A 20,261-nucleotide genomic window follows, 5' to 3' on the forward strand; every position below is an offset into this window, starting at 1 on the left:
GACAGCGTCAGGTTTCCTATCAAACAATAGAGCAGAGGGGGACAAAATTCCACACAGAGCACACTGACACTGTGTGACATATGACTGCAACATCAGATGTCTTATCAGCAACATTCATCCTTCATTCAATCCATAATTCAGTAAATATAGTGAAGTTTATTTTATGAAATAACACTACAAAAACAGGTTTGCTTTGAAAAATTTACAAGTTTGAGCAGAAGATTTCCAGTGGCAGGTACTGTGGAAGTATTGAAGGAACAGACGGTCCAACGAGGCGCAGACACTGAGCGTCCACATCGTCCTGTGTCCATTTCTGCAAACTTTTCAGCACACACTTGTCCCGCTCAAACACAGGAGCGTAAACCTGACACAAGAGGTCGAGTCTCTTCCCAGTTCAGATCTTACATCGTATTTTTAGACACACTCTCTCAGTCCTGATGGTGCACTCTCTTTCCAGTCTGTCGACGTCTCTGCCACTTGCTGGTCCTACCGGTTCTCTTTTTCATCTCCGTGACACCGGGTCTCTTGTCTGTCGAACGGCCTCGTCCTCTCCGGCCTTCCTGCTTCCCTTTCCTCTTCCCCTTGCTGGTGTAAGTGTTGAGCGACGCCATCAGGGAGCGGATCCTGCAGCAGCAGGGGGGTGAGAGAGAGAGAGAGAAAAACAAAGCTGGAGTGAGAGGGGCTGGAAGATGACAGCCGGACAAATTTAAGAAACATCTGTCGCCACCAGCACATTTCTCACCAATCAGAGTGCGTGTGCATCTCTGTATTCTTTGATATTACTTAATCCAACATTTAGATTATAACATGTCAATGTGACAACAATTATTCAATTTATTATGAGGAAAACTAGCCACGCTTATTGATGCTAATACGTGGCGACGTGCACGACTAGCAGCTTACTTTTTGTTCACGATTGGGTTGCCGGCTTTTCTTGGCATCGGAGTTGTTTTCTCCACCTCTTCCTCCTTCTTGTCTTCATCCTTGTTCTCCCCATTATCCTTCAAAGCAAAGGTTCTACGTGTTAATGTCATTTTTATTTCCGTCAGTATAATTTATTGATTTCCTTCAGAGTGATGACGGAGAGCTACAAGCATTAAAACCGACAGTTAGACACATCAAGAGCGCACACTGCGGCTTGACGGTTCACCTGGATTGCTGCAGGTCCAAGCAGGTGAGCCCCAGTGAGGTCAAGATCACTGATGGTTGTCACGGTGACAGTGTGGTTGGGGTGATCGAACTGCACAGACTCTGTTGTACTGGTTATCGCATCTTCCAGATCGTCTTCACAGTCCTCTGACAGATGGAATCAGGTGAGGGGAAAAAAAACAAAACAATCAATGCAAATTCTCACAAGCTTCTAATTGATAAAATGACCTACGACTGATTTTTGCTTTTAACTCACCAAGAGCTTCCGTCCTCTCTTTCAACATCTTCATATATTCCTTATGCCTCTGGAAGAAGAGAGCCAAACATAATATCAGTGCATCCTTTCCTTACGTGCTCACACAGTTCAGATTTGAACTCCCTGCTCTTTTGCTTTACACTTACCTCTTCTCGGACTCTAATTTGCTCATCCTTGATTTTCTTACGAATTTCTGCCACTGCAGCTTTCCTCCTCTCCACCTTTCGCTTATGGAAACCAGTAAGGTAATCACTGATGGATAACAAAAGGAAGAAACTTAGAAAACCAGTCACCTTTTAAAAGTCTCTGCAGGTTAATAATACAGGATATATATAACAGAAATATTAATTAAATCAAACTGTGCTTGGTATGTTTATTGTTTCAGTGAAACCTATAGCTTACAATAAGGGTTTTTAAGGTTTATTTTATAAAGTAAATTACTAAAATAATGACAAATCAAGAATTTAACAGTAGTTACAAATGAATGGATAGAGACCATCACCTAAAAGCTTCAGAGTTTAAAGAAAAACCTAGTAAAACTTAACTATAAACTGTTAAACCTAATGGTATTTTAAAATATCCGCACTTACATGGTTTGAGTTGACTACAACCATCACATAAAACACTAACAACTACACATAATACAGGTTGCGGATAATGTTTTCAAAATAACAAAACTACTTGATAGAAAGCTAATGCTAACCTGCTAGTGGAACAGAACGGTGACAGCTAATGCTAAGGTGCTAGCTAACGGCTGCTATATGTTTAAAAAGCCGTTGTCAAGAGATAAACTTACTTTCTCTCTTTGTCGTCAAACATTACGATGCATTTGTTTTCTCTTTTCTTCGACCCTGGCTTGAATTTCCCCTTTTTGGACCCATTGTTGTGCTTTTTTGTGTTTTTCATGTTGTGCACGTGAGTTTACTCTATCGCTACTTCCGGCTTCTCTTTCTACCGAGCGCGTCGGTTAACTTTGTCCGGCTAGAAACACGTACACGAACCACCTAAATGTTTTAGTACAACATAATGAACATATATCTTCAGTGACTGTAATCACGTCTCAGCTTATATAAAAATATTTTATGAGGTGCTGCTGTTGCTGCTTATTTAAATTTAAACTGCACATTGTCTGAAACAGCATAAGGGTTGAAAGCATGATGTGTTTAATAACAAGTCTTCTCATATATTTATGAGAATGTAAAATTAGATTACATAGTCTGTACTTCCATCCATCATGATATAATGACTCCCACTATTCTAGTCTCCTTCATTTAGGTAATTTATTTGATATTTTCTTATTTTGTAATTTTGCACTGCCCTGACCTCTCTGACACCTTTATGGTGATCAGCTGTTTCCTGCAACAGACTGCACCTCCCTCCAGGGGCAGGGACCCCGGATCCAGGCATGCCATCTCTCTCTGTGAATCACTGGGAGTGTCTCATTTAGACGGAGGTGTACAGTGTTCACTGTGTTAAACAGAGAGTATGTGAAAGAGGAAGCCAAGGAAGCACAACTGTTGTTATCAGCTTCACACTGGCATTCACACCCGGCCGACACTCACGTTCAGATGAAGCGTGAAATGTGGTATTTTATTTTATTTTTTTCCTGTGTCAGTGCTTATATTTGTACTTCTCAAATTACACATCTGCAGACAGTGTGATACTTTTACAACTGAAAGAACATACTTACAAAGCACTATCATGTGTTGTTTTATTATAAAACAAACATCAAAATGAACAGAATTCAGACAATAAAATACATCAAGGGGAAGAGGCAAATAACATAATTTTGATAGCAAAAACTCCAGCCTGCCAGTGGCTGGTTGAGCGTTACTTTGCACACCCTTACCAGTCAGGAAAGCTATATCTAAATATACATAAGTATTTTCAGGACTCCTTACATTACTTATTGTGACAGCTTAAGTTGACCTGGAAGACAGAGTTCTGGAAATTTCTAATAGCATAAGTGTGTTTCAAACAACAAAGAAATTGCAGCATGTACCAAAGACAAGAGTTATCCTAGAATATCATGCTAATTGTTTAAACATGGGCTTTTCTTCACCAATAAAACACACAACATTTTCCTATTAGAGATTCTCCCTCTGACAGTTTCTGACCCTAGGCTGCTTTTACAAACATAAAACAATGATAGAATTGCAAAACTGCTCCCTTCCCACCCAAAAAAATGCATTTATATTAATATTACATGACCATTAAATAAGATAATCGGAGCACAGAAAATAGGACTGACAAAAAAAGCAAAGTGGACAAAGATTTCACAAAGCTAAAACTCCATCAATCCAAATATGATGAAACATAATCTTTTTTTCTTTTTCTTTTTTTTTTTACATAACATCAAGGCCATTTCGCTTGAGAGCTTTACATTATATGTGGACATCGCTTCCAAGAAATACTATTTCTCACATTTCTCACAATCTTCACTGATATTTGACACCACAAGGTGAAACACCACCCAAAACCCCTTTGAGCATCATTCACTCACTACCTGTGAGCTTGAAAAGGCAGATTTCACAGTTGGACAGTCGAGTCCATCATGAATTCAAGCTGCCGTTCTCCATCAGTGACCACCTTGCAAGTTTACAGCAGGTGAGTGTTTGACGGTAAAAGGATTTTTTGGGCGGAATAACACATTCAGCTGACTTTGCTCTCCTGGTCAGTCTGACCGCTACGAGCCACATTTTACATCTTACAGTGCTTTCCTTTACGTGTGTCTTCTCTCAAACCGTAGGTAAGAACTTCCTGCTTATTCTACTTCTGTTTATCTGCCTATGTACAACCTATATACAACCACATTGTGAGTTCATATGTAATTAATTTAATATGTACACTACCGGTCAAAGGTTTTACAACACCCCCATTCTTCCAGGTTTCCAGGCAAAATAAACTACAACTGCTACACGTTCGTTGGATCTTCTGCTTCAGCGTTGGGATGAACTTTCCAAACACAGTTTCATTTCCACTGTAGGAAGAACGTCACGAGTGCGCTCGGCCGCTGGATGACTCAAAATCTCTCATTAATTTTAGTTTCAACGAGCCGATTCCTTGTTCTTCGCTTTCATTTCAGAAACAATGATTCATGTAAATTTAAATAACAGCTGGAAAAACTGAGGTGTTCGAAAACTTTTGACCATTAGCATATATGAGTTTGTGTGAATGTGTGTGTGTGTGTCTCGGTGGGCATTTTCTTATCGGCCCATGATTGACTGCTTCCCTCTGCTATTTAGATGTTCCGCCTATCCAATAATTTCTTCCCTGTGTCTTAATAGTGAGGAACATGTCAGCAGTAGCTGTCAAATTCCTTCAGTGCCGCGCTGCTGTATCCTGAAGTCTAACTGAAGCAGCTCAGGAAGGTTTTTCATTAGAATGACGCCGCACTGGATCGAAGCATCACTTCAAACGGTCACTTTCGAATTCGGGATTAACTGACATGGTGCTTAAGTATCCTATTTTGCTCCACAGTACAATGCTGGCATTGTACAGCGTATGAGGTAGATAAGGAGAGACACTACTCTGCACTGTACAGTTAAAAGCGCGCTACTCTCTGTCTGCATCTTCCAGAACAGCCGTGCTCAGCAGATCTCGGCTGTCTACTCTTGAATACCCTAAAGCCCTTAGTTGAAGCTTGCAAGTTTATCAAGACATTACACGGTTATTGTAGCACTCGTATTACTGTGCACTGAAAATGATTGTACAGCTTGGCATCCTACATCTAATCAATGCACTGCTGCATTGCATTAATTTAAACAGTTAGGAGATAATGGTCCCTTTTCCCTTTGGGGCCTATTTAACCTGATTTTCCTTGTTGTTTAGCATTGTTTAAAACAAGGCAGTTAGCCAGCATGGTACATTAATGGCCAGTAGGGGGCATGATTGTGCTGCAACAATGCAACTAAGCATCAAAACGTGTAGCCTTCATGTGTTCAGCTGCGGTGTGGATACAGGGCTGAGAGTTAGATGTAGCTGTGACAGTTAAAAATCAGGCGTGTGTGTGAGACGTGTGCCGGTTTGGATTAAAGTCCATGTTCACGGCCCTGGATCAGTACGAGGGCGTGAACAGGCGACAGTTACAGAATTAAACGTTGTTGGTGAATGAGTGTGGTTAACATCTTTTTAAGTATTGTGGAAAATCAGTTAATTTTTTCAGAGTATTGCGAGTAGCCCTAATCTGTGTGTTTGTTCTCACACTGTGTGTGTGTGTGTGTGTGTGTGTGTGTGTGTGTGTGTGTGTGTGTGTGTGTGTGTGTGTGTGTGTGTGTGTGTGTGTGTGTGTTCAGGAGGCTGCGATGGTTGTGCCTCCACTGAGGCGCAGCAAAATCTGCTGACAGTCCTGCAGGGACCGGCGGTCTCCCACCCGCTCCAGGGTACGCTTGGCCTCGGCCAGCAGGCGCGCCCGGTGCCCGGGCGGGGTTAGCAGCGGCATGGGCAGGTGGCGGCACGCCAGCAGGATGGCATGAGCTCTCTCCCTCTCGCCCACGACACACTCACCTTCTGACAGCAGCAGCAGGGGGGGAGGAGAAGAGGAAAAGAGCAGATTAGTGTCTGTTGCTTCCTGGTTTCTTTGTGTGTTCAAGTTCACTGTTAATAATTTAGATTAAGAAAAACCGAAGGGGAGCTGATCCTGAGCCAGCAGTCAAGGTGAACTTGAACAGTGAGGTCTGTATTTTATTAATCTGTGTGTAAGTATGAGTTGGTGTCTTCTTTACCAGCTGTGTAGGAGCTGTGTGTCCTGCGTCGGAGGTTGTGCTCCAGCAGCTGGTGTGTCCTCGTGGGACTGGCTCCCGCCATCAGCCTCACTGTGGTCTCATGAAGAAACACCTGCGGGGAAAATAAAAACACATCAGAGCCACAGCGACTGTTTTCCTGGGAGACGCCGGAGCAGGAAAACACCGAGGCCTCACTTCATTTCACTGCACATTTGCTACCAGGGTTATATACAGGAAATAATCCGCCTTCAGTGGAGCCTTTCACGCAAAGCGCCTCAAAGCACCAACAGTGAACATCCCTCAGTCGGCCGTCTCACAGCAGAATCTAATATAATGATAATGATGAAGTTCATGTGGTTCTTCGGAGACTTGCACTCGTCAAAACATAACAAATGATCACAGAACGCCGTGGACGCAGCAGTTCTTAAAGACCCTCTGGCTACAGTTATGACTTCTCCTGTAAATCTTACAAGTGTGACTGATGATATGTTCAACTGCAGCGAGATTTCTGCAGCTAGTAAGAGTGATTTTCCAAGGCTGGTACAGTAAATATAGATTATCATGAACAAGATCAGCAGATCCCAGCTGATTTACAGGCTCATCATCAGCGCAGCAGAGTTTTAGGAAAATATTTAAGGCTATAGAGCCAGAAACATATTGAGGTTTCTCTCACTTTCAGCATATAGCTGCTACATCTTTTACAAATGTGAACAGTTGACAGCTTTTCAGTGTTAAATCATTATAAACTAATTATTTGTGTTTTGGCTGACATCACTTTGCACCCTGTTAACTTGTGATGTGTAGTTTTTGAGATTTAACAGGCTAAATTATTTATAACATAATCAAAGGCATCAAAAACGTTAATCTACTGACTCATCCTCCCAAGTCGCCCGCCCCAGGAAACACAGTAGACGTCGGTGTCGTCTCTGTCTCATCCTGTAATTGTTTCTCTCTGATGTCAGAAGCCAAACTGCAGTGACTGTTCACTTCTGCCGATTCCTTCGCACACAATAACCGCCGGGTCTCGTCTCAGATGTACCTTGTGTTGCGCCTGTCTGTGGCACTGTGTGAGCTTTCTCAGCGCACTGAGGTCCCTCTGGAAACCGGCCAACTGGGACCCAGGTGCCGGGCCAGGTTCTCCATTACTGCTGCCCCCCCGCTGCCATAAACTGGTCCTCAAGGTCAGCAGAAGGTCACAGACCAGGAGCTCCACCCCCTTAGGAGAGACGAGGGATAAAGATCAAAGAGCTGTTTGGTGCATTAACAAAAGTTATAGTTTAAAGTTTATATTCGTAAGAGATGAATTTGAGACCCATAAATCTCCAGTACAACCACAACCCACCAACAACAGCCACCCACCATCGTCACCAGCGCACCTCGCCCAACATGCACGCCAAAATGATCGAGAAGTGACGAGCGAAGCTACGTGAACATCAGTGCTGTCCCATGTGCAGGGGTGGGGTGTGTAGCGGGTGCGTGCAGATTGGGGAGGCCTCTGTACTGCACTGCAGACACATTGCACTCGGCTTCAGGATCATGCAATGCAACTACAATGCACCACAGCCACCTCCTGCCACCCACATACACACACACACACACACACACATACACACACACACACACACAAACACAAACACACACACATGCATGCACAGCCCCACGTCAGCCTGCCCTGACCCCAACTGTGCATGCAATGTGTGTGTGTGTGTGTGTGTGTGTGTCTCTGTATGTATGCATCTGATATGAAGCACCAGTACAAAGCAGGTTTTTCAGTGTCTGTACCATCATGCATGTGGTTGAAAGATAGAAGACAAGATTACATAACAAATACTCCGACCACAAACCCAGCGGGAGATCTGAAAGAGATATTAGTGACAGTGTGTGCGACAGCTTCTTGGTGTTCTACCTTGTTCAGCCAGTTCCCGGACTGGGTGAGCGGCACCGAGATGCTGGAGCGCAGGTAGCTGCTGGCTCTGTCGCAGTGGGACAGGCAGGCTACTGCTCCTTCTCCCTTCAGAGGCGACAGACTCATCTGAACCGCTTTGCAAAGCAGCAGCACAGCTTTAGGAAGAGGGTGGCTGAAACACAGAGGTCAGAGAGGAACCGTGAGGAGGGTCACTGCTGGTTCTTATTAGAGCCGATATCGGCTTATCACAGATATATATGGGTATCGGCGCATATATTCTCCGATATGCGCTGATATGAAAACTTTTATTAACAAGCAATAACACAGTGGAGTTGCTCGGGTCAAGTCAAGTTATATTTGTTTTCATTCATGTTAAATATATAACTATATATATACATCTTTGTTCTTATGTTTTTATCTTTATAGTTTTTTTATTTAATTCCCAGTGAAATTTACACTGATGTCATTCTGGACAGTAAAGTTTATTGTTAAACTGTAAAATATCCTGCTTTCAATATCGGTCGGGTTCTAGTTTTTATTAACATCCTTCAGTTTAATTTAATGCAGAGGGTTGGGATCTATAATCCTGTGCAGACGAGATGACTTCCATGTCTCTGGATCCAGTTAGAAATGATCTTAAATTAGTCAGAGCTCAAAAGATTCATCTAATGTCACCAGCTGAACAATCTCACCTTCACCGTGTTTATTCTGTATTGTAGTGAGAGGTTTTGACAAACTGTAACGAGTTTTAACCGTCACTTACTCAAGAGTGTGTAGAGCCCTCGGCATCCGCTCCGCCTCCGCCAACAGTGACCTCACTGCGACATCATCGCCCTGCAGCCAATGCACGGCGGCCTTCAGGACCAAAGCCCACCAGCGACTCACTGGGTCGCCCACTGGCAGGAAGAAGGGAGGGAAATTATTTAGAAAGAAAAAAATGAAATGAACAACAACAAGTGAAGCAGAAGTCGGTGAAATTAGTGACTTTTTGGGGGTTTTGTTTTGTCGAGCCTGAAGTGTCAAATGAGAAAAGAGCTGTAGGGTGAGACCGACCCCCCCCGTCCCTTTGTCTCTTGCAACTTTCCTGCTGTATCAATAGCCGTGTGTGTGTGTGTGTGTGTGTGTGTGTGTAACGCTCTGTGTGCAGCATGGCTCACTGTGAGACCAAGAAGAATTAATTGATTAAGACTGTAGCTAATTAACACTGCTTGAACAGATCACCAATGTGCACTGCAAGTCATTTATTAGCATAAATCAATGACTGCAAGACTTATCTGAGATAATCCAATAAAAAAATTAATCCCAAAGCTAAATCGGCTGTCAGTGTACGGCGAACGGAGCCAAGAAAATCCATTCATGTTGACTGTAATAACTCAGATGGCTATCTGGTTAATCTTCACTGAAGAGCTTCCGCACACAAACATCCTATGTGATTCATACTTCTTTGCAAATGGGAAGGGTTTGTTCTCTTCATGCTATTCATACCTGGAGTGGTGGTGTGATTGGGAGGAGTCGAGAAGGGAGGAGGAGGGGAAGGAGAGTCCTCTGTGCAGCTGTTCAACAACTGGAGGAACTCCAGGGCACTGGAAAACTCCCTGAAAAAGAAACAAACCAGGAAAAATAAGGAGGTAAATCTTTAATTCACACCAAACTGTCACAAAACACATTATCAGCGGGGAGTGAAGAGCCTGGTGCCGCAGCGGCGCCTCACCCAGAGTCGTTCTTGCGTTTGCCTGCGTCAGAGTCGCTCTGCGGCTGGATGAGGGTGTGAACGGCTCTCTCCAAGAGCTTCCTGCAGAAACAGCGGTGCAGCTGGGCGATGGGGTCAGCTGAAGGAAGGAAGTCGTTGCAAAGAGGAACAGGTAAATTATAGCACACAAGATTTATTTTAGGTTACAAAACTAAACCTAAACAAAGAAACAACACAAGTGTGACAGAAAGACCAACTCCTCCATTCGAGACGTACCTGAGTCTCTCTGAGAAGTGTACACGCCGTCGCTGCTCTCCGACTTGACTGACCAATCACAGCTCAGGAAGAACTGCCTGCCCAATGGAGTGAAGAGCCAACGCAGGCAGTCAGGGATGGGCTTGGTGTCTGATTGGCTGGCCACACTCTCCGCACAGCTCAACAGGTAACCCTGAGAGAAAGAAGCTAATGATGAGTGAGTGAAATAAATGATCTCCTCTGCCTGTTTATGCTTTTGTGGTGATTTTTGAGACAAATATTCAAAGAGAGAGTGACGACAGACGGACGATGGACCGAGCCAGAGACGTACAGGCAGGCAGGAGAGGTGGTGGCCCAGCACGGTGCGCAGGGCTGTCGCTGCAGTGACATAGATCTGGGTGAGCTGGGCGGGAGCCATCTTGCCTTGGGCGCTTTCGCTGAGGTTGACAGCACTGAGAGAGAGAGACAAAGCCCACAGGCTGCTACGCTGAGGCAGCTTTCCTACAGACAGAGAGAGAGAGAGAGAGAGAGAGATTGTATCACTGCCTTCAAGTCGTCATAGCATGTGAAATCACTCATTTAACCACTGTTTGCTTTTCCTGGCGCTGTCTGAAGACTCATTCGGTAGCTCATTAACTTCAAACTGTGAATCATATCACCAGGGACTGCGTACCGCAGCGGCCCACGTTGTCCTCAACACTCACCTGTGAGTTGCAGCTGGCTCAGCCGGTGGTAAACCAGCGCTGCGTCCTTCGCACTGGTCCTAGCCTCCTCCCCCTCATGCTTTCCTCTGACCTGGTGAACCAGCCAACCCAAGGGAGTCGGACGATGCAAGCAGTAGCGAATCAGATTCCAGGACAGTGAGCAAACCAGGTCGAGAGTGGTTGATGGAAGAGCCCTGGTCAAGACGGACAAGCAGGTCTCTAAACTGGCCATTGCTGCTGTGTAATCTCCCTGCGGGAAGCAGGAGAAAAAGAATGAGCTGTTTAGTATTCTGTTAAGTCTGGCAGGAGAGATGAAATGAAGGTCACGAGTTAAATCTGAACATGATTTGAACGCTAAAAATAAACCTGTGCAGTGAAGGGCGAGTCTGAACCGAGACATCAATACGGTGAGAACCAAAGCAAACTGGGTGAAGCGCTCTTCAATAGGTGAGAAAACATCAAATCTGACACTTCTAGCACATCCAAAATAGAAGATGACAGAAGGGGTGGAGCCAATATTTACACCGTCACATGAAATAAATAGCGTGATCATTTCTTTTCCCTATATTTGGAAATGCTACGTCACTCCTTTCTGAGAGGTTCCCATAACACAAGACAATATTACGCAAGGGGAAAATATATAAAAACCAGTAAATGTTTTTCTTGGTTGGTCTTAGCTCGCCACAAGAAGAGCCGCCATTTCAACGTAGTCCAGCTCATCTCCCAGGGCGCATGCGAACTCACCCTGTTGAGATGCAGGTCGGCTTGTTTGCGATGCCTCCAGAAGGACACAGATTTCGGGGAGTGAAGGGGTGTGACGGGCTCCCACAGATAGAGCACCCTTACACAGCCCCACACTGCTCCCACCCCGCTCAGCACCCACACCATCACCCACGGCAACAGGCACCGCAGCCAGGATGCTGCGAGGACGAGAAGAGATGAAACACGGAAATTTAAGAAATGTATGATAGAGTGAACCCTGATATAAAAAAAGAAAAGCGGGGTCTGCCCTGCTCACCGAAGTCCTGCGTGTGACTCGGGAACCAGACAAGTGTTCTGGATGGACCGTGACCCGTGGACAGGCCGTGGCTCCCTGAGGCTTCGGAGCCCAGGAGAGACGGCAGCGGGTTCAGGGACAGGCAGAAGAAGGTCAGGGCGCAGAGAAGCAGTCGAGAGCGATCCATCACTCCAACAGAGCCGGGAGAATCTGGCTCACTCTTCACCTGCGAGAGAGAGAGAGAGAGAGAGAACAGGTTCACAATAATGAATTTTTCTGGAAATTACAGTCGCAAAAAGTGGCGTTGTGGAGGTCAGACATCCTTTTTCAATGAACGCTGAATTATTGGTTGTTTGCAGCCTTGACGTTGCTAAGCTAGCGAGTGAGTCAGCCCTTAGTGTTTTCGTTATCCCAGTTTAACCTGCAGTTAAGTTTCCGAAGGCTGGTGTCATGCATTTCGCTGCCACAGAAGAAATAAATTCATGACGACTGAAAAACGAGTTCAAGCGTCGCCTGGCATCTTTACTGCAGATAAGAATGAAGGAGAAAAACCTGTCAAACAGCCAAGCTCCGAGAGCCTGACGGGAGAGTTCCTGATGTGACTGATAGACAAGCTTCACAAATGTGGTTTTTATGCATTTATGTATAAGAGAGAAAAAGGCCTCAGTGATGAGGACTCTCTTCACCTTGTGTGAATATTATATATATATATATTCACAACAGGACGAGTGTAAAAACGTTTCACATCCTCTAAAAGTCTCATGATTGATTAAGAAAATGCAGATCTGGTTTGTGAGAAAACTGCAGCCTGTACCTGTTTTTATAAATGTAGATGTTAAAATTAGCAATTAACAATCTCAACACCTGGATACAAACAGTATGTCTGCACCTCCTTCCTTCACAATAAAAGTCTTCTAGCTGTTGTTACTTCATGCTCCAAAAAAAGCCATAAACACACACACACACACACACACACACACACACACACACACACACTGAGCCAATCGGTCTGTTACCTGATCGTGATCCAGTAAGGGGCTGCCCGGCTCCGAGTCGACACAGTAAGGGGAGAATTGGTGAGGCGAACCGGAACCAGAGTCCGAGGCTGGAGGTGACATCATCACTATTTCCTGTTTGAGCTCCACATCTTCGGACAGCGTCACCGGCTCTGAGACAGACAGAGAGAGAGACCCCTCGTTAAAATCTCACCCCCCTGCTGCTGCCGACGACGACGTTATTCTTTCTTTTCTTTAATGTGAAACACTCACTGTTCTTCTGGTTTGCCATTTTAAGGGCCAGGTTCTCCTGTCGCAGCTTGTGGTTGACCTGTTGCAGGTATTTAATGTAGTCAATGGCCTTCCTCAGCACGCCTGATTTATGCATCTGGGAAGAAAGAGATGAAGGAGAACATGTGAGGATCCAGGATTTTTTTCTCTTAATGTTTAATATGCCAGTGTTTAAATCACTAACCTTTGCGTCGTTGCCCATCACCAGGTCTCTGAGCTCCACGATTTTGTCGTTGATGGAGGACCGATACCTCTTCTCAATGATGTTGTGGGTCGTCCTCCTCTCGCCCTCCTTCACGACTCCTCCCGGGCCCACTCCTCCTGCCGTCATCTGGCCCTGGTCGACGTTCGATCTGGCTCCGTTTGCGCAGTGGGAGGAGCCTGGCTGTAGCTGCTTGATCGGCAGCTTGTCTCCTCCTCCCATCACTACGGGGACGGTGGTCAGGATGTTGCTGCTCATCAGCGTCTGGGGGCAGAAATCAGTGGCAGGAAATTAGTTTCAGTGTTTTTAGGGGCCAGAGTTGTGATGGTAGTAGTGCTGGCTTCATACCGGGACTTGCAGGGCTGTGTTCTGGATGGGCGTGGTCAAAGTGGTGATCCCTGTGGGGCTCTGCATGGTGGACAGCACCTGGGTGCCGTCTGGTTTAAGTGTTGTGAGAACCAGAGAATCTGTCTTCAGAATCTGAGGCTGCTGGACCAGAACCTGGAGGAAAGATGTTTGCTCATAAGCATTTTAAAGAATTAAAAACTCAGATATTTAGATCTGCTGTGGCTCGACTCATGTCTGCGTCTACACCAACCTACACCAACAAAACTGTTCTCTATAAAAATATGATATTTCTAGACAGATATCAACTTATCATCGTATCTATCAGCAACGTTAAAAACTGTGATGACTCGTCCAAACCAGCAACCAGCAGCAGCACAGCAGCGATGTGACTCACCGGTACTTGCTGCACCTGCTGTTGCACAGTGTGGACTGTGGTCGGGGCTGTGGAGAGAGTCTGGATGGTTTGACCTGTTGGAGTCAGAACACGCTGATGCTGAAAAGTCACCGGCTGGAGCTGCTGTGATGTCATGATGCTCTGCATCTGCGGTTGGAGGACTGGGGAAGAGGAGACAAGATGATGGATAAATCAAAATACACCGTGGTCCTGATATAGATCCAAAGAACAAACCATATTACTGCAACATGTAATAATAATAATAATAATGATGATAATAAAAAAGACGTTGCATGATGATAGTCATAGTCAAAACAACAAAAAACAACACCCTGCTCTTCTTCTCTTTAGTCACCTTGGAAACCAGAAGTGGGGCTCTGATGGCAGATGACCGGGTTCTGGATGAAACGTGACTGCCCGCCGTTGGAGGCAATCATCACAGTTTGGGCCGCCTGGGTCTGGATGGGAAGGGGCGTCTGGCTGTGGGTCTGAACTATGGTGTGGACCGGGAAGCTCTGGGTCTGCATGGGGATCCCCTGGGTGTGCATCTGCAGTTAAGTTAAAAAAAAAACAAAAAAACACTCAGCCCCGAGAATATTAAAGTTTGTTGTACAGGAGACAGTTTATCTGCCGTTTTTTTGATGTACTGTTTTAGGAAAAAGGTTTTTCACTCAGGACAATAAACTTCATCTTTCAAGCTGACTACAGTTTTGCTGAGACGTGCACTGGTGTTTGTGGGGATGCTGAGCTGGATATTATATTTTACAGTCTGTCAGTGTTCTGAAAACTTTTTCTCATGTCAGCAGAAGCTTTTTTAGTGCGGATGGCACAACAACAGAAAAATGGATCCACACCATCTCCAATAAAGACAAGGAAGTTACAGCTGGAGAGGCGGGCACCTTAAAGCGCTAATCCATCACCGCTGCGGTCACACGCCCCTCCCAGGCCCACGCAGTGATTTAAACCTCTAACAGCTCGACCCTGAACACAACTTTCACTACGCTCATCGTGGGTAAAACTGAAACTGTATCCTGTTCGACCTACTGGTAGGATGAGTGAAATGTGGGTTACTGCCCATGTCAAGCACAGGTCTCGTGTCAAAGCGGTGTCAGATAGCTGATACCTGGATGGTAGGCTGAGCCGTCTGCTGGGGCTGAGGCTGGATGGCTTGGACCTGAGGCCGTGGCTGAAGGAGCGGAGGGCTGCGGGTCACCTGCTGCGGTGCTGAGGCGGTGGCGGGGGAGGGGGTCTGGGCGGGAGTGAGGGGAGGGGTGAGGGGTAAAGACTGGGGAGACAGTGTCTGGGAGGCGGCGAGGTTAACGCTGGAGCTCTGGTAGGCAACAGCGGTTGGTGCCTGGGGAGTTTGGGGGGTTTGAGGGGTTTGAATGGCGGGACGCGGGGTAACGCTGGCAACGCCACTCTGTAGGGAGCCTGCGGGGGTCATCTGGTCCTCAAACAAGTCCGGGAAGTCCCCCACCTGGTTACTGACAAACTGCAGCATCTCTGAGGAGATAGAAAAACAGAATGGACATCACAGTAAGCTCGGCTCTGATCACGAAATCAAATGAAATCCACTGAATCATGAAAACATGTGATGAGGAACTGACGTGTTCAAATGGTGATAAACAAAGAAAGCTGATTTAACTAAAGACATTTTGGATTTACTGTATCACTCTGCAGTAGCTCCGTGTCACTAAGAGCAGAAACTGCATCATATTGTGAAATCTGTAGAACAACATTTGCAACAGAAATTAACTCCCATGACCGATGATGATGACGATGACAATTACTTGAAAGCGCTCCAGCCAAGGTCTTGCCTAACACCCAACATTAAGCTAACAGGTCATAATCTATGTGTTGCTTTCAAGTGCCTCAAATAACCTTGAGAGAGATCTCATCAACTGAAACTAAATATAAGGTGGTAAAGTTGCCCCACTGTAGATGTGAAAGCTGTTTGCCACTAACAGATAAGACTGGAAGAAGCACAGAGTATTTCATGGCCTGACCTTGACGTGGCACATGTGTGAGGATAGAAACAGCTACTGTTCTGGTCATAAACCAGTGAGCCCATCGCACACGAAGCCAACGGCCTTCAGACAGACAACCTTGAGAAAGTAAACTAATCTTGCCGATGGCCCTTAAAGACAATGAGAGCTGGGTAAAAGAGCACTCAGATAAAGAATGGCATTGTAATGATGACGAACGTGCACGGCCCCTGTTATTAAACACGACTGTGCAGAACGTTAAATGCCACCGACCGGCATTCAGTAATTTGTTGCTAACATGCAGCAGTTAGGAAACAATAAAAAAAACTGGTGTTACTTATTAAAGACTCATTAGAAGAAGTGAAGCTGCATATGTTGGGCGGCACAACAAGTACACACTCACTTGTTTTATCAGGGTCACCCAGCTGAAGCAGTCTAATACAACAGCCCTGTAACACATCCTCTCTTCATTAAGATTATAATTTTGTTTTGTTGGAACCGTTTGATCGAGGTGTTTTATAGAGGTGTTGCTTTGTTGTCATTTTGGAAGCTGTGAAGTTTGTGCTGCTGTGGAGTAAGAAATAAAATTCATAATATCATGAAATTTACAGTGTAAATATCACAAAATAATATTACATATATTTTCCAGCTTGGACCGGGACTTTGAACCGTAGGACTTTTGACTTACTGCCTTACAGGCTCCGTGTTGTCAAAGCCGCCCAGATTAATCTATATCACTGAGAGACGTTCAGCCGTCAGGGTCAGCGAAGTGTCAACAAGCAGACGCTGCAGCCTTGAACTCTGTCTCACTATACGGCGGAGCGAGGCCAGAAAATCAAATCCACAGGCCGCATGTATTGACTTTTTCAGTGACATGAAATCACTACGCACATCCCGACTCATGAGACCAGTGATAATATTCTGATTTACTCTAATGCAATTTTATATTGACTCCTCTACACAATATCAACCGTAGTACCGTGGACCATGAATGAAAAAATTATTTTATCTCTCATCTTTAATCTTTTTTATCTCTTATCTTTGTCTGATATAGACTATCAATCTGAAATAATGTCAAATGAAATGCAATGAAATACACACTTCTTAGTTTATTGGCTTGGCTCCTTTAATTTAGCTTTGTTTCTGGTGTAGTGCAAAGCTGCAGGATGCATTTTATTTTGTTTTTTTTTTATAGCCGTTATGATGACAGATTTTACAATAAACACAACACTAAAAGAGGGCTAGGATGCTAGACTAGGTGTATGAAGCTGAGAAGTCAAGACAGCAGTCACATAAAACTGAGCACCATTACAACACCAAGGGTTTTCATGTATGTCAGCAAGATGAAGGCTTATTACAGCCTCATTATATTGCAATATAGTGTCTAAAGCGATAAAAGTATTATCTATACCACCTCATATATTTCTGTTTCTGGTGTCTACAATGTTAATATGAGGGTCACATAATTGCTAACTGGGGACAAGTTCTGTAAGTTATGACTGTGTATGTTTGATCTGTTCATTGCAGTGCATTAACAGTGGTGTTACTTCCTCAAACCTGGACATAACTGTGACTTATGATGGTCAAACTCAGAACAATAAACCGTGCACGCAGAGAATAGCAGGAAACAATTTTAGGAGCTCAAACCATTGTTTCTGTTCAGGAGCTTTTACCAGCCTGTCCCTCACATGCCACGTATACGTGCACACATTATGTAGGCAGACACACAAAACCATGCATTTGTACACCTCCATGGGGGGTGGACTGCTAATGGCAGACAGGACAAAGCAGCTCTGAGCCCCCAGTGCTTCAGACAAGCTGACACAAAGGGTAAATCCATCAAAGGGGGACAGTTTCCTAGGCTGCTCAGAGCAAAGAAAATAGGTTATATAACCAGTGCCACAGTTGCTAAGGGAATAATTGGGAGAGGGAGAATGCTGGAGATGAATATAGGGTCAACTGCTTGAGCCCTTACAGGGGCCTCTAAGACCTGACCGTCTCGTGAAATGCACATGGCTCGTCTGAAGAACAAAGGTTAAATATCTTTCGAGCTGTACGGTTAACCAGCTGCTGCACAAAGAGACAAATAAAAGCCATCACCAGTCAGCTGAGATCCCATTTAAGTTCTCAAAAGAAAACCACAAGGTCTCCTCTGAATTATTAAGGAGATAGTGCCCATGATTTCTGTAACTGAAGTTCATTTTTCTGCAGTTGGCTGCTCTGTCTAATGGGGGAAATAGTAATTATCAATTAGCTGTGGGGCAAACGGAGACTAGGTCAAAACAAAATGTGAGCGTGGGCTGACTTTGCTGCAGCTTTCCTGCGAATTCATCAGCTGTCATTTCTCTCTCTCTCACACAATCTGTACATTCCTGTCTTTTGACACAATGATTAAGTGGGATTACATAACTGTGGCTGGGGGGGTGCTGTCTGCTCATTCTGTGTAAAAGCCCCCTTTGAAGGGAGAATTAACACCAGACACCGAAGGCAGGTAGAGTTTCAGGAATGTTTCATAAGCTTGTGTGCAGTCTCATCAATGCTGACCATTATTGTTTGTTACATACTGTGGCCTTGTTATTGTGCTGCTGCGTATTGGTGAGTTAAATCCATTATCCGTTACAGCAGTTTGCCCTGAAAATCAGTTTCATCCGACACTGTCTGAAACCACACACACACACACACACACATATATATGCAGTCCATCAGTCCGGTCTGGTGACTTAGCATTCAGTAAAATTCCACCCTAATGGAAATCTGGTGACTCTGCGCTGGCGAGCGTTACACCAAAAGCCCGGTCCTTTCACTGTGTGCCAAAGACTGAAACTTGTTTTGATTAGAGGGAGATTTGATCGGGGATGCTCTGTGCCAGCTTGCAGAGTGCAGAGCTGGATCTTTACAGAGACGTTGTCCAACACACTTCAATGAGCTCAGAAAGGACGCTGAAGAACATGGGAACGTGTTTCTTCATTTAAAAAAAAACTCTACAAAAAAACTTAAATCTTGACATGAAACTAAAATTAAATAAATAAACTAACTACACGGTTGTTTTGAAGGGGGTTTCTTTTCATGGAACTTGGCTTATGGTAATAAAACATTCAAACTTGGTGAGCAAGTTTCACTCTTACAGCTTCTCTGATGTTTGACACCTCTCACTGATGCTCAGCCTCATGGAAAATATCACTCCACTCACTTGACTGTTTGTTTTTTTCTTTTTGATACACAGCACTGAAATAATCATGGAGCATAATAAAACTTTAAGCCTAAGATGTTATACCCAGTGTACAAATTATGGAGGACTCCATGAGTCAAAATGTGCAACAACAACAACAACAACAAAAAAAAAGGCCAGATGATGTTGTGTGTATTTGAAATGAGTAAAAAAATAAACGTGATGAATGCACAGAAAGTAAGTAAATAAGACTGTCGTTCTAAATGGTGTTAAAACAACAGGAAGTGTAACTTTAAATGTACTTTAAATAAGCTACTAAAGTTTGTGTTGAAAGCTTTCGCATGTTTCAAACACAGACCTCGGCAGGATGAGCATCTCGCGGAGCTGTCAGACCGAGCGGAAACGGGCCGACGCTAACTTATTTAAGGAAACGCCGACACTTGACACCGTCAGCGGGGGACACAACTACTCACCGTCGATGTCTCCCAAGGTGAATTCGTCCCCTAATTCCGCTAAAGTCGGGTCCATGGTCTCCATGTACTCCCCGGTGTCCATCCTGTCCGTCCGCAGCTCGCCCTCTCCGGCTGTAACCGGAGGGTCGCAGGAGGAAATTAACAACGTCCGCGGCCTCTTTCTGTGGCGTCCGGCGGCGCCAACAACACACCTGTCTGACCGTGAAGATTTACGTTATTCCCCCCGGAACAACCGCGAAACGACACCAGCGCCTCAAGAGAGGCAGACTTTCACGTCCGATAAACTCATTCACAACGATTTATGCTTAAGACGACGCCATCTTGTTTTACGTTCATTACGTCATTCACAAACAGACTCTGTGGCCCAAAGCGGGCACCGATTGGCCCAAACCTAGCTGTTGTTGTCATGAGACCAGTCATCATCGTCCAATGACAAGGCCGTATTTGCCGTGGTCTGATAGTACGTCAACCATCAGAAGCTTCTGTGTCATTTGAATAAACCGCGCCCCCTAGCTTCATTAAAAGAAGTGGACCTCACCAGGCAAATTAGGCACCTTATAAATACTAATGACAGTAAACAAAGAAGTAAACAAAAGTAAGAATAAATAAATAATAATAATTAAATGTTTAAAGACGTGTCTATTCAAATGTTATGCATTTTCCTGCTATTATTCAATGTGCTTGACATTGTTATGAATGTTAACCTACTATTATATAACCCTA

General features: G+C 44.7%; 2 protein-coding genes across 3 annotated transcripts; both read right to left on the minus strand.

Annotated features, from left to right (window-relative positions):
• Window positions 1–136: 136 nt before the first annotated feature.
• nol12 (nucleolar protein 12) lies at window positions 137–2,367 on the minus strand. The gene is made up of 6 exons (XM_023431669.2): window positions 2,202–2,367; window positions 1,552–1,657; window positions 1,406–1,454; window positions 1,151–1,296; window positions 904–1,001; window positions 137–624 (listed from the first exon to the last, which is right to left on the minus strand). Exons 1-6 carry the CDS (start codon window positions 2,309–2,311, stop codon window positions 429–431), a joined length of 705 nt encoding a protein of 234 aa, XP_023287437.1. The 5' UTR covers window positions 2,312–2,367; the 3' UTR covers window positions 137–428.
• A 732-nt stretch (window positions 2,368–3,099) lies between these two features.
• srebf2 (sterol regulatory element binding transcription factor 2) lies at window positions 3,100–19,874 on the minus strand. 2 transcript variants are annotated; one of them, XM_023431645.2, is made up of 20 exons: window positions 19,539–19,874; window positions 15,035–15,414; window positions 14,267–14,459; window positions 13,912–14,072; window positions 13,518–13,670; window positions 13,152–13,433; window positions 12,950–13,064; window positions 12,698–12,849; window positions 11,703–11,907; window positions 11,429–11,604; window positions 10,685–10,934; window positions 10,312–10,481; window positions 10,002–10,173; window positions 9,747–9,864; window positions 9,521–9,630; window positions 8,799–8,931; window positions 8,036–8,207; window positions 7,169–7,345; window positions 6,130–6,241; window positions 3,100–5,911 (listed from the first exon to the last, which is right to left on the minus strand). In XM_023431645.2, exons 1-20 carry the CDS (start codon window positions 19,618–19,620, stop codon window positions 5,697–5,699), a joined length of 3,528 nt encoding a protein of 1,175 aa, XP_023287413.1. In that variant the 5' UTR covers window positions 19,621–19,874; the 3' UTR covers window positions 3,100–5,696. The 2 variants fall into 2 exon arrangements, with proteins under 2 accessions (XP_023287413.1, XP_023287412.1); XM_023431644.2 differs by having other exon boundaries at window positions 3,100–5,914; window positions 19,539–19,873.
• Window positions 19,875–20,261: the final 387 nt, after the last annotated feature.

The sequence above is a fragment of the Seriola lalandi genome, unplaced genomic scaffold (assembly GCF_002814215.2).
Source record: "Seriola lalandi dorsalis isolate HSWRI2012SDOR001 ecotype SW California unplaced genomic scaffold, Sedor1 jcf7180002054926, whole genome shotgun sequence".
In the NCBI taxonomy this organism is placed as follows: Eukaryota; Metazoa; Chordata; class Actinopteri; order Carangiformes; family Carangidae; genus Seriola; species Seriola lalandi.

Excerpts from the sequence above, each read along its gene's own strand:
- nol12 (XM_023431669.2), bottom strand. The coding sequence starts at position 2,311 with ATGAAAAACACAAAAAAGCACAACAATGGGTCCAAAAAGGGGAAATTC. Across the intron at positions 1,455-1,551 it reads AAATTAGAGTCCGAGAAGAG|AGGCATAAGGAATATATGAA; the intron begins GTAAGTGTAAAG and ends CTCTTCTTCCAG. Across the intron at positions 1,297-1,405 it reads AGAGAGGACGGAAGCTCTTG|AGGACTGTGAAGACGATCTG; the intron begins GTGAGTTAAAAG and ends TCCATCTGTCAG.
- srebf2 (XM_023431644.2), bottom strand. The coding sequence starts at position 19,620 with ATGGACACCGGGGAGTACATGGAGACCATGGACCCGACTTTAGCGGAA. Across the intron at positions 14,460-15,034 it reads CGGCTCAGCCTACCATCCAG|ATGCACACCCAGGGGATCCC; the intron begins GTATCAGCTATC and ends ACTTAACTGCAG. Across the intron at positions 14,073-14,266 it reads CCCCACTTCTGGTTTCCAAG|TCCTCCAACCGCAGATGCAG; the intron begins GTGACTAAAGAG and ends CCTCTTCCCCAG.